The sequence below is a fragment of the Phalangium opilio genome, unplaced genomic scaffold (assembly GCF_054372755.1).
Source record: "Phalangium opilio isolate 3A_F unplaced genomic scaffold, DU_Popi_V2 ptg000079l_1, whole genome shotgun sequence".
Taxonomy (NCBI): domain Eukaryota; kingdom Metazoa; phylum Arthropoda; class Arachnida; order Opiliones; family Phalangiidae; genus Phalangium; species Phalangium opilio.
Genome location: NW_028324187.1, coordinates 2,380,244 through 2,393,728, shown reverse-complemented (window position 1 = coordinate 2,393,728; position 13,485 = coordinate 2,380,244). Strand labels below are relative to the sequence as shown.

General features: G+C 34.1%; 1 protein-coding gene across 2 annotated transcripts in view; it reads left to right on the top strand.

Moving 5' to 3' along the window:
• LOC149654164 (inactive dipeptidyl peptidase 10-like) overlaps positions 1-13,355 on the top strand; it is a 102,290-nt gene extending 88,935 nt beyond the window's left edge. For both annotated transcript variants that reach the window (XM_089845569.1, XM_089845570.1), the window contains exons 3-21: positions 2,086-2,184; positions 2,961-3,055; positions 5,877-5,951; positions 6,020-6,072; positions 6,204-6,282; positions 6,346-6,466; positions 6,541-6,710; positions 6,790-6,893; positions 6,970-7,099; positions 7,277-7,423; positions 7,535-7,617; positions 7,691-7,920; positions 7,987-8,085; positions 8,195-8,270; positions 8,412-8,606; positions 9,248-9,405; positions 9,513-9,650; positions 9,762-9,835; positions 9,965-13,355. In XM_089845569.1, coding sequence (XP_089701695.1) covers positions 2,086-2,184; positions 2,961-3,055; positions 5,877-5,951; positions 6,020-6,072; positions 6,204-6,282; positions 6,346-6,466; positions 6,541-6,710; positions 6,790-6,893; positions 6,970-7,099; positions 7,277-7,423; positions 7,535-7,617; positions 7,691-7,920; positions 7,987-8,085; positions 8,195-8,270; positions 8,412-8,606; positions 9,248-9,405; positions 9,513-9,650; positions 9,762-9,835; positions 9,965-10,060 — 2,222 coding nt within the window. In that variant the 3' untranslated portion in view covers positions 10,061-13,355. The remainder of the gene's footprint in view (positions 1-2,085; positions 2,185-2,960; positions 3,056-5,876; positions 5,952-6,019; positions 6,073-6,203; positions 6,283-6,345; positions 6,467-6,540; positions 6,711-6,789; positions 6,894-6,969; positions 7,100-7,276; positions 7,424-7,534; positions 7,618-7,690; positions 7,921-7,986; positions 8,086-8,194; positions 8,271-8,411; positions 8,607-9,247; positions 9,406-9,512; positions 9,651-9,761; positions 9,836-9,964) is intronic.
• Positions 13,356-13,485: the final 130 nt, after the last annotated feature.

Genomic DNA, 13,485 nt, shown 5'->3' with positions numbered 1-13,485 from the left:
AACTGGATACGGTTAAGTCTCTCCAGTTGAACGTAAAGATCTTTTTATTTCGTCGAGTGACGACCGAAAAGGGTTTTGTTTTTATTCCTAAGTAACATTTTTCTTCTTGCGAAATTGAAAGAACTATAAAACATTATCGTTTTAAAGGGAACATAAACCAAATTAAACTACAGATTAGCTTAAGAATGGTAGCCCAATTTCTTTCGTTTAAATCTGCGATGGAAAGTGTACTGATCTATGCTCCATAAGTTTGTCACTGGTTACTGAGAGCTTGTCATGAAGTGACGTAGGTGAAATGTCATATATTCCTGGTGAGACAATGTCAAAGGCATAGTACAGACTAAATAGGATGATGGACTGCAAAATTAACCGAGTGTAGTCAATCATCGCTTGTCGTTCTCGAACTAGCTCGAGCTGTAAGTCTCTAGCATTACGAAGTATAGGTAAAGTATTATTCTTTTGGAACATATTTTATAAACTTTTGATCTATTAATTAAAACTTCCACTCCCATTCTGATGATACTCTGTTTAAAAACTGAACCTTTTCAAATGATCACTTTCTGGCTTCATTCAACGATTATCATTATGTTTTTCATTAATATTTGTTGACAACGACTCAATTAAAATCTAATTTATGTCCTCTCGATGGCTTAATTAAGTGTGTTTCTCGTTTATTTGAATAAAAGCCTCATCTAAAACTAAATTTTAGACTCGTACATTCGCATTTGCGAAAAATACAAAGTGAAGATTAATGATCTGCAGGTCTTCCATAAATGAGCTACCGTTGAAGAGGCCTAACGAAGGACACGTACAATCATTTGGACAGTACAGCATCTGTCGGGGAACTAGATCTGAGAAGGCAGGACAATTAGGCCCTAGTGACACGCACTCAATAGCCAAAGAAATAAAAAACCGTTACTGAGCATCTTATAGGCTGGAAAAACCGCGAAACAAAGCAAACAAAAAAGAAAGTAATCGAAATAGAAAAAGCTTTTTAGCCGTACAATGTAGACGTATTTTTTCCGGTTCTTCTAATGAGTATCTTTCCTTTAATTGGAAATGCATGTTAAGACCCCAGTTTCGCTAATAGCATGCAGGGTCAGGCGTGGTTGATTTAAACAAGGAAGGTCTAATGGAAAACCCTTATTTCAAATGAATCGAACAAAACAAATATTTCAAACATTTTCTTATATATATAGTGATGAGTGAAATCGATGTTACGCGTTACATCGAATACTTTTGAGCCTGTACCATAAGAAAATTATACACGAATTTTTAAAAATTTTTAAAAAATTAAATTATTAATTGTTTAATCACTTAAAAATATAGACTTGAAATTAAAATTTGAGTCCATCATCTTATAAGCAATGGTGTTCTACGCATAGATATGTTTTGATTCCAGACAGTTTTATATATAAGGATTAGTTATTTGAGATTTCAACTCAAATATGAAATTCTACATGCCTTCTAGCAAGGGAATTAGGAAAATTTTCTAAAATTCACTGAGAATATTTCGACTGAGATCTAGGCCTAGTATATACGTATCCGGATTTTGGTACTTCAATTTAGACACAATGCACGCAATATAATTAGGACCACGTCAGAGAACTCTCATTTACCAAAATGTTAAATGGGTTTATTTTCCTTACGGGGCTAAATGTCTCCAGTGACTCTAGCATCAAAAGGATTAAAAATAAATTCAGAAATATATACCAGTATAACTTAATATTGTTTTCCACCATTGAATTCGAGGCGAGGAATTATAGTCTCTCGCTCCAGCTGCGTGCATGACCATTGAAATTGTTAAGGCGTAAACGAGCCTTTTATAATAGTAGGACGTCGTTTGGACAGTGCCGGAAACAAGGCTTCCTTATCAGGCACTGGTCTTCATTTCTCAAAATGAAGGAGCTCCCGTAGCGAGGATGGTAATAACACACACACGGACCATCTATCGATTTAGTCCGCGCTATTCGTCCATTCTCCTATACCGTGTTTGCTGTTTGAGACAAAAATTTCAATATCCTACGTTGTGAGCACTTGGAGACAAAAACCTAACATTTTATTTTGTGTGTATTTTTCTTATAGAAAAACCTGACGATAAGGGTTTCAGAATTGCATTTGAGCTGGACGAAGTCATAAATGGTTCCTGTCAAGCTAGGACTTTCAATGGGAGCTGGATAAATGGTACAGTTTATATTTATAATTTTGTCACCAGACTAGGGACTGGGTTAACCTGGAAAGGTCAATGAATTTAGGTAGAGGTCAAATATTTCAGGGAGAAGCCTTGGAGAGGTTAGCGGGAAAAGGTTCTTGCTTAAGTGTTGCACATGAAAATAATTTTTTTTAATATAACCTATACATTATACATGTTCATACATATATATATAGTATGTACTGACTGGGAAAAATCACACGAAATAGACAGTGAAACTCAGGGAACGTCATGGAGTTTGTGTCCCCCATGTAGACTCTTTTTGCACAACAAAGGTACCTGTAGGTGTTAGCTAAACCCTATCTTAAACTTTCCATAAATTAGAGCAGACAGAAATCGTTGTTTTGTGGTAAGGCTAATACCACACGCGTGTCGCGTCTCATAAATTGTCCCTCTGATGACAAGCTTTATACGGTTGGCTGGACTTATTCGATTATCTACCTACTCGAGCGACCACTTTCCTACTTGCCTTCCCCTCAAAACTCTACGCTGGTCATTTTTTATTTTTATATTTTTATAATAAGAAAAAAATACAAATAATTAATATTACCAGCTACGTGTGTTATATAACCACGCAGGTAGATTAAAAAAACGAATAATACAATATATTTCTTTTGTTTAAAATGTTCTATAAAACTTTACGTGAGATAAGTTCACAAAAGGTTAAAAATGGACCTTAGAGTGAACGCGGAAATGATTTATCTAGCGGCAATGTTTTTAAGAAAAGAACCAATTTTGATGATTGCAGATGACGTCATCGTCTTCCAAGACTACGAAGGAGCAATTGTGATGTACAATGTTACGAAACGTACGAAGACAGTCATGGTATCTTCCACAACTCTTGTAAGTAACAATTTTCACTCATTCTGACCCGTTTTGACCTTACGTGTTGTTGGAGTACTGCTATCCGAGTTGGACCTCGACCTAGATTGCCCTGTTTAGGTAATTGAATCCCTTAGAGGAACCATTTTCATTCCTTTAGCGAGAGGAAAAATATAGCCGACTGTTATGTTTAGCTTCTCTTGACACTTTAGGCCATTTTTTACACAGGGCGTTTTCTATTACGTTTGTTCTAACGAGGCTCCGAAACAAATGTTTTACTTTCACCCATTCGTAATGGCGGCGGCCAATGGGGGAATCATAATATAATTGAAAAAGTTAATGTCGTCAATGGATCATAGTTATAATGGACTCTACATGTATAAGTGATCAAACTTCGTGATGCACCGAAGATATCAATGTTCCATATCGTTATAAAATGAATTTTTAATGATTTTTCAATGTGTAGACTTGTTATTGTTTCGGTTTACTTTCATTTAAGAGTGACGAAATATGTGTAGATTTTTACCTTTATGTCACTATTAGGAACTCATATTTCAAGTTTTTCATCCACAAAATCAATAGCAAAAGTTGAAATTGAAATAATCAAATGAAGGCTCTTTTTTTCAAAATCAGTGACTTACGATTATTAGAAACAGTCTGTTCGAAATACAAAAGGGTTAGGCCTAAATACGATTAGAATTTCACGAGCTAGAGAGCGCGTGAAAACATTTTGTAACGAAGCCGATACTAGAACATTTGTAGTTAATTATGCAGTTTTTAATATTGCATATGTGCATATGTTTAAAACCGCTTTTACACGCTCTTCTTTTTCATAAAAAAAACCAGTGACCTAATCAGTAATCACTTTTAAATAAAACCGAAATCAGAAATCAGCTTTGACCAATTTAATTTCCTTGTTTGCATGACGTCTGGGCAAACCTTTTTTTCTCTTCTTCCTTTGACAGCAGCTACCACGACTTCAAAAAAGAACGAAAATACGTAAAATCATAAAGCTTATTTGTTACATTTCACGCTGAATGCGTACCACAGTCCACAGTATACGCAGAGATAGATGGTGATATTTAAATTTGCTATACGGGGCTAGCATCCCAGTTTAGTTCACGGTCCATTTTACGGATGGAAAATAATATCTCCATCTTTTATTTCCTTCTCCTCCTCAAAATCGATTCCTTACGTCCTTTCCTATTCTAAATTCTTCATACGGCTCTAATATCTAAAAGAGTCGCAATTTTTTACACCCAGTGCCAGCCGCGAAACTTTTTACTATCTCCTTTATGTGAATGGTTCTTATTATTATTATTATTATTTATTTTGTGTGGCGTGGGTCATCTTCAAAGACGCCTAGGAGATTTTGCACCCTTTATAAAAGCTAATTATTTATTAACCAAACAGTTAAACATCTAACCATGTCCATCATGTTTCAAATGAATGGAATATCGTATTATTACATCAATTTTAAAATATTCAAATTCACTTAATATATTTACAGGTTGTTTCTGGTAAGTCAGACAAAAATTAGGGGGATGTTCTTTGGCGATCAAATTTTGAGTCGAAAATGTAACTTCTATCTCCAATTTGTTGTCCGGGCCACTGTTTCTGAGTTAAGATTGCAAGAAGTATTTTACTGATGACCCCTTATATTTAATTAAGAAACTGATTTAGACAATGATTTCTAATTTAATTAAGGGGTCATCCCTAAAACACTCAAATCACAACTCAACAAATAACAAAATACCCTTAGTTAAGAAGAAACGTGAAGTAGATATTAGCTTCGCGTAACAGACTTCTATATATAACGTTTCAAACCTTTTAATAGAATCTTTAAATAACGCTATCAATTTTAGCGTATGTATGGAACACATGGCCTAGCGGCAATTGTCGCTTTGGAATTGGGCAGTTAGGTACAATAAACGGCTCATTTTGAATAGAGTTTCGAGTACGTTGGTTTATACCGTTCTAAAAATTGGTTGGTTTCGGGACATTAGTCTCGCCGTATGAAGATGACGCGTCCATAAAATCTTTCGAATATCTAGTCCCTGCGGTCTCTGTCGTTACATAACGCGCGCCTAACGACATGCAAATTTTCCTTATAAAATATAAGTAGACGCAATATACTTGGTTGGGCTTCAAGAAAATAAAAATAAAGTTGGGAAGGAAACCGTTTTTCCAAATCGCTTAAATACCCATTAAGGTAAATGACTGGGTTGGTCTGCTAGTGTCATATTTTCTATCTTTTATTCGGATTCAATTATTTGTGAAGGATGATTAGTGACGCTAAGAAATAAAATTATCTCGCCAAATTTTAAAGAGTTTGGCTACGTTCAATAGAGCTTACCGCTGAGTTAGGTGAGCTGGTCTTATCACCAGTGTTTATTCCGTTATTGACATCTTGATGCTCACCCAAAAATGCAGTGGAGACGGGGAAATCTCATTCCCATGCCACCTTATTGATTTCCTGATTAAATAGATTTATTTATTCTATGATTTCTGATTAAATTGATTTATTTATTCTATGATTTCCTGATTAAATTGATTGATTTATTCTATGATTTCCTGATTAAATTGATTGATTTATTCTATGATTTCCTGATTAAATTGATTTATTTATTCTATGATTTCCTGATTAAATTGATTTATTATTCTATGATTTCCTGATTAAATTGATTAATTTATTCTATGATTTCCTGATTAAATTGATTAATTTATTCTATGATTTCCCGATTAAATTGATTTATTTATTCTATGATTTCCCGATTAAATTGATTTATTTATTCTATGATTTCCTGTCTTAATTTATTTAATTTTTTTTAATTTCTTTCAGAGACAGTACAATATTCAGAGTTTTAGTGTTTCTAACAGCCACCAGTACGTTATGCTCAGACTTGACACACAAGTTGTAAGTACCCTTGAAGTTTATGTTTTACACGCTTAAGAAAACAGCTTCTTAATTGGATGTCTTGACAGGTGTCAGCGTATTCCTACCTTGCTCAGTATCTAATATACAATATTTCCAATGAGTAAGCCGTGTTTAATTAGTATTTTACTATGTAATATGGTCATTTTCTCTTGGGATAAAATGCGCGAAAGTGTTCCATAGTAACTTTCTGGGCTTTAATTGATATTAATTAGGTATAATTAATAATTTTAGTCGCACATTTTCAATCATAAGCACAAATCCAACGGCTAGTTTTCAATACGTCGCGTGGGGTCCTTATGGGAACCAAATGGTGCAGTATTTAATTACCTTAATTTATTAATTCAAAATATCTAAATATAATTATCTATATTAGGTATACGTGTACAATAATAACATATATTATTTGGCCAAACTGTCCAGTAAACCTCAACAAATTACGAAAACGGGGAAAGACGGGGTCATATTCAGTGGTCTTCCAGACGGCATGTACGAAAGTGAGTCATGAGGAAGCCCCATTTATTATTGTTACAAATTAGAACAAATTTTGAGGTTACATTCCAAATATTAGATCATATATTTAAATCAAACCACGCAATTTGGTGGTCAAACGACGGTATGATGTTATGTTACGCCATGTTCAACGATAGTGACGTCAACGTTGTCACCGACCTATGGTACGGTTCTCACGAAGATACGACGTCTATAAACCCAACGGTTAGAAAACTTCATTATGCCAAAGTAGGAAAAAAAATTATTATGTTAATCTAATAAAAACATCTTAAGACTAACTTAAAATTTAATAATATTTTTTTCTCAGCCCGGTACGCCTTTACCAAAGGTGAGCTTATGGGTCGTTGACCTAAGAGAGTCCTCGTCTTTACAATCTAAAGAAGTCATTCCACCGAAAAAAATTCGATATCAGTTAGTGAATATTTCATTTGTTGTACACGATTTTTTATTGCAAAAATGAAGGAATTAAATTGTTTATTAAAATTAGCCGCGAATACTACCTAAACTCCGTGGCTTGGGTAGACAATCATCGACTTTTGGTGACGTGGTCATCAAGAAGCCAAAATTTCTCCGTTGTTAGTTTGTGTTCGGCCGAGAGGAAGTGGGATTGTGATAGAGTATGGTTTGTTTTTCGCTGTTATCACGAGCAAGCTCACTTGATAAAGACTACTTTGATGTTTAACATTGCCTCAGCTGCTCCTATTTTATCGAGTGCGCTTGTTGAAACTTTAGGAGTTTATGTTATGGGATGAAAAAGGCGGTACACGAATTCTCCTTCCAATTTCATTTTCTAGCATTTAGAAGAGAGAAGTTCTCAAGGATGGGTGGACATTTCAGATCCTCCAATCATCACAGCTGACAAGGGATACTACTTCCTTAAACTGCCCGTCCAGCATGCTGGAGAAGGCACCTTCAGGCACGTCACTATGCTTGATGTTAACGTAAGTGTACTCTGTCTTATTTTCTCTGTTGTTTAACAGTTACGTAACGTGTTTTTAAAGATATTGAAGTAGACTGTAGATAACTTGATTACTCTCAACTTCCTTGTTTAGCGTCGCGGTTTCATGGTTTTCCTGACCCATGGACCTTTTGACGTCACCAGAATAGTTGCTCACAGACAGGAAACAAGGACTGCGTATGTAAATTTGCTTTCTTTTCCCCCGTACCTTAATATCGACCCGAATTTTATTTATTTATGGTTGACGTAGCTACTACCTCGCTACCTTGCCCGGTAAGAGTGGAGAGCGGCATCTTTTTGGAATTAAAGATTTCAAGTCTAGCGCCTCCAGAAACATAACTTGCTTGACCTGTAACTTGACCTCCGAATGTCTCTACCACGACGTACTTTTCAGTCCCAATTCGCGTTATTACATACTGATGTGTTTGGGACCTGGAATCCCCAGAACCGAACTATGGTCCGTCGATGACCATCAATTAGGTAAATTACGCCAAGTCCCTGACCCCTGACCTCGTAGAGTCCCTCGGTTTAACTCTATGTTTTTAGTGATGGTTTTGGACACCAATGATGACTTAAGGGATAGATTGAACGAAAGGTTCATGCCTCAAGTAAAAACCTTCCAAGTACCCACTGAAGAAGGGAACAGTAAGTACAATCACTGGTGTTTCGTTGCGTGTCCTTGCCAACTTAAAATTTCTAGTACTTCATCGTATGGTAAATATCTGGATAAGTTTTCGAAAATTCCTCTTTACAGACGTTCAAGTACAAGTATATCTTCCCTCCGAGCTATGCGAAGACGAAATAACCCAATATCCTACGGTTGTTTATGTGTAAGTTAAAGTGCTCTAAAATCTTTATGCGCGGTGTGAAAAGTTTCGCTAACATTTTCCATTAATATTTTAATAGAAACGTGCTAGGTGCGTTCATTAATGGCTCTTTCTTTTTTATTCTTTATTTCTGGTCCATTTTAGGGACGCGTCTCCCGGTAGTCAATTGGTATCCGAAAAGTTTAAAATCGATTGGGGAACTTACTTGGCGAGTAGGAAAGGCTTCATTTGCATCGCTATAGACGGCAGGGGCAGCGGTTTTCAAGGCGACAAACACCTCTACGAGGTATATCGCCGATTGGGCACCGTGGAAATCACGGATCAACTAAGCGTTATCAGGTAAATTTTTGGCCATCCTACTTGTAGTTACGACATTCTGGCATTCAATCGGGTTTGGCTACTTTATCTTCTATCGTATCGCAACATCCTCTTCTGGATAAGCCTTTCCTCTCCCAATCATCCTTGCTCCTGGTTCTTCAACGGTTTGGGCATCGATTTTTCCTTTAGAGCATTCAGAAACTTTGAACAGAGACCTTGAAGACGCGTGGGGTTGAAACCTCTTTTTAGATATCTTGTCAGCGGTTTTAGAGTCGACGACATCAGGAACTGAAATTTTCAATACGTCCCAGCTACCATCATTGTAGAAAATAGCTATTTTGAGAATTTACTACAGTAACGTTTTCACTTTTCTTTCCGAGTTAAATGTGTGGACTTACTTTTGATGGGAAATTCCTGTCCAGTGTCATATCACTTTTATCTCTTTAGATTTCTTTTTCGTAGATAGAAAGACAGCGGGAAGTTTATTAATTCTATTTTTTGAAAGGTCAAACGTGAAATATTTCATCAGTTAGGGATTAATTTTTCTGTGGGTAGATTTCTTACAATGTTACTACGTGATTCGAAATCCAGAAAGATGACACCGCGATCTATATTTGGGGACCTAAAGTCTGACGTCTTTTGGAATCGATTTATTTCTATAGGTCGCTTCGGAATGATCTACCGTTCATTAACGTGGAAAAGATGGCTATTTGGGGATGGGGCTACGGAGGATTCGCCGCTACTAAAGCATTGACGGAAGATGAAAACACATTACAGTGCGGAATGGCAGTAGCACCCATTACGAATTGGAGATATCATGGTGAGGAGACGTATTATCCTTCATGGTTGTGTTCTGTATTATTGGTGGTTTCAACTTCTACGTTTTGGAGTTAATCTGTTACGGGGGTGGACGCGTTTTAATTATAGACGCCGCGTACACGGAGCGATATATGCAAACGCCGAAGCCCGAAGATAATTACATCAATTACGAGAAGGCCAACGTCAATATGAAAGCGTCAAAGATGAAAGGGAAGCGATTCCTTCTGGTCCATGGAACTGCAGACGGTATGGATCTAACAATTTAGGCATAACTCTTCTAAAAATAGGCTTAGGATTACATAAATTAAGCTGACCGATCATAAAGGCCTAATTATTAAAGATTAGGCTAATTTTCAGAAACCGTCCAATTCCAACACTCCATGATGCTGAATAAAGCTCTAACCGAAGCTGGAATCAGCTTTCAAATGCAGGTAAACAAACAATTTTTTTAAACACTTACGGTTAAGGGTTTTTAGGAATAATTGATTAAGTTGGGGATTACGGGGTTTAATCTACTAAATAAATTCAATTTAACTGATGCGTTACGCATGGGGACTTAGTTCTACCCCGACGAAGATCATAGTTTACGAGGAGTGAAGGGTCATTTGTTCCGAACTATGGAAAGATTCCTAGACCGATGTTTCATGGATGAATAAAGCGGTTCGTAATAGAAAAAAAAAACATCGTGGTACTTTATACCTCCAAGTAATAATTAAATAAATTAATATAATTAAAACCAATAATTCAAATCTCAAGCATGAAGCTGTGAATATAAAAACTGTTTATCGTCTCAAAACCTAAAAAAATAACAATGTCGAATTGACATTCCCCCCAAACCAATATACTTTCTCTCTATATTCTACCACCGTGAGTTGTACAATAAAATATCGATATACTCTCGATATATCGATTAAGAAATAATCGAAGACGCGGGGATCGCAGGCCGCGCGCGCGCGCGTCCGTTTGTTTGTTGTTACAGCCGCGCCCGATAAAATATTTTCTACCTTTTTCTCGAAATCGATACGTTATCGATATCGATGCGACGGAATCGTTGCGGTATCGAATTGTTGATTTTTTATAATTTTACTTTTGGAAAGATTGAGATGAGATCTTTCGATAATCACGAATTTCCGCGACACTCCGATAATAATGGAGCAACTGCTACAAAAAATAAGAGTCTTGATTTAGGCGTGGAGAGATCGTTGAGTTGAATTATCGTTATAGTATATATCGAATCGTTGGTTATCATTTGTTATCGTAACGATTTCCGTATACCCAATGATACGATCGATAAACTAACGATAAAATGCATCGTTACGAGAAATGAAGTTAACGAATTGTGTTGGAAGTTAGGCGTGGGAAATTTCAGTTTCCCTTAATTACTAATTTAATTTCTTACGAAAATCGTAATAACGTCCTTATGAAAAAAAAAATTATTCAATCTCGTGATTTTTTCTATACTACAAACGAACTATCATCCCCACAAAGAAATTATTTATAGAAATAAATTAATAGATAAACGAGGGCTTTATAATAGAGGTATTAAGCGATATACGAACTTGTTTTATAAAAAATAAATAATAGTAATTAAATACCAATATGGTTTTTTCCTACGACATTACATAATTTCAATTCATTGAATAAAAAAATAAACAACAATTGGTCTGTCCTTTTTGAACCAAATAAACCCAGACCCCTGTTTGTAAATAAATAAATAAATAATATTAATGAAATACGATTACGAAATTCTCGTCGGTAAAATGTGAGCTAATCTACGAAATAATTAGACCAAACTAGTTAGTTGAAAAAGGTGCAAGTGGTTGAAATATGCTTAGAAAAATTTATTATTTAATTAAGTCCTTAGCAGCGGTATTAGTATATATATTTCTATGCAATTAGTTAATTTTAAGTTTATTATTATGTCTTGATTAGTTTAATAGCTAGGTTATTAAGAAAATTATAAGTTAATTAAAAACAAAATTGGTGCCAAAATTTCATCAAAATAATCGAATGATTTCAACAATCTCATTGGACATTTAAACAATTTAAAAGTTAGCAAAAATGTTAAAAATATTGAACCAAAATTACCTACAGTATCCCGTGTATTTATGAGCACTTCTTAATGTTCGCAAAGGTTTTAAAAAATTAACGTAAATAAAATAATGGTTATCGACTTAAGTTAGGATTTAATTATCCGAAATTTTAAAATATTCAGAGAACCCTTTTCAAAATGGTAATTAAGATACGCTTGTTATAATTACTATAATTAAAATGATTCACTAACTAATTTGCGTCGCCAAAAAAAATGGTTTCGAGACCAAAAGTAAGAACGACAAGGTTTCCAGAATGATTGAGAACTTAATAGTACGTGTAAATATCACTAATTAAATCCACTGCAATCTAACAAGACGTTTTAATTAAAAGTACTGGCTTGTAACTGGAAATATTTAATTTCCGCGATTTTATGTTTTAATAATTATTAGTAATAAAACGAAAAAATAACGTAGAAGCCCAGATTTAAATGCAATATTAAAATTATAGGTAAAAAAAATTATAAATAACTAAGAAATCCCCGGTAAAATTGGAAAACTAACTACTATACTATATATCTATCAAGATAAGCGAGCTTAAACCGTCTAAAAACTTAAAAGGTAACTTCTGTAGATTTAAAAACAGTAACTAATCACTTAAACGTACGTCGTATCTAATTAATTCGTATAATAAATAAATAAATAAATAATAAGGATTAAAAAGTCGATATTAGTGTTAATTACAGTTAATTAAAGTAACAAATTAAACAAGATTCGTAATTAAAGTCCCATTTTTAAATATATGATTTCGTAGAAATATTTCCTAACTCAAAGTGCTGAAAATGCTTATCAATATTGATTATTTTAATGCTAATATTTGTCCAAAAATAATAAATGGACCAAGATAATACACATACATACACGTGCTTTTAATTCAAATAGCAATACGAAGCATAGTATAGTGCTTAAAGCACTTAACTCGAAAGCTTTTCAGCTCTTTAAGTATTGGAATAAAATAGAGCCGTCCGATTACAATCTTAAGTTATATTTCGTCAATAATTCGGCCTTTCTTATAAGTACAAAAACATTGCGTTTTAGTGTTCCAGATAACGAACGCGTCACAAAGGAGAGATTAAGCGAGGTACTCGATATTCAAGTAGGAAATATTTGCTTAATCTCTCTATTCTCTAATAATGGTGATAGAGAGGTTACGAAGCGTCCTAACTCATTAACTGCTGTTTCAAAGTATTTAATGGGTAAAGTTAGGCGTTATTAACTATCCCGTACAATGCTGCATCGTGCACTGCGAATTTTACACGTGTTTTGATGTACCAATGTAAAATTCCTTTTCATATTAAATTGTATTTTAATCCAGCTTTGTATGGAATAGTTTCAAGTTTCTTCGGATTAAGACCGGTTGGGTATAAAGAATGCAACGAAAAACTAACAATAATAATAATAAAAACAACATGACTGTACAAAAATTCATATCATCTAATTAATTTTAAATTTAAATCATCTTTAATTAAAAATTATTATTTTTTGTTTTAACCCCGGGAAAATATAATAAAATCATGGTAAATTAAAACAAATTAAATATAAGAAAATTTAACCACCAGATTGAGAAGATAATTAATATTGTTAACTATAATTAAAATAACCATTGGTCGAAATTAAAATTAAAGATAAACTGGGTAGGATTTTCTTAGGACAAATCATTATTAAAATGCTATTATACTTAGGCAAAATCTTTCAGCTATTTAAGATAGTAAAGCTAATCAAAAACTCAAAACAAAATTTAATGAAATTAAAGTTTAAAAATTCTTTGCTAGATTGCTTGTATTTAGAACACAAAAACAATTTCGTGTAAAAATTTGTAAATATTTTATAGGTTTAAGTTAGAAAATAAAAAAGATTTTAATCAAAAATAACTTTTCGTTTTTTATTTATAATCATAGGCCTATGATATATTGGTAGTATAATGTAGCTTCGTCAAATCAATCCTTATTTCAGCAAAATTGAATTACAAAAGCTAATTAAGTCATTCCCGC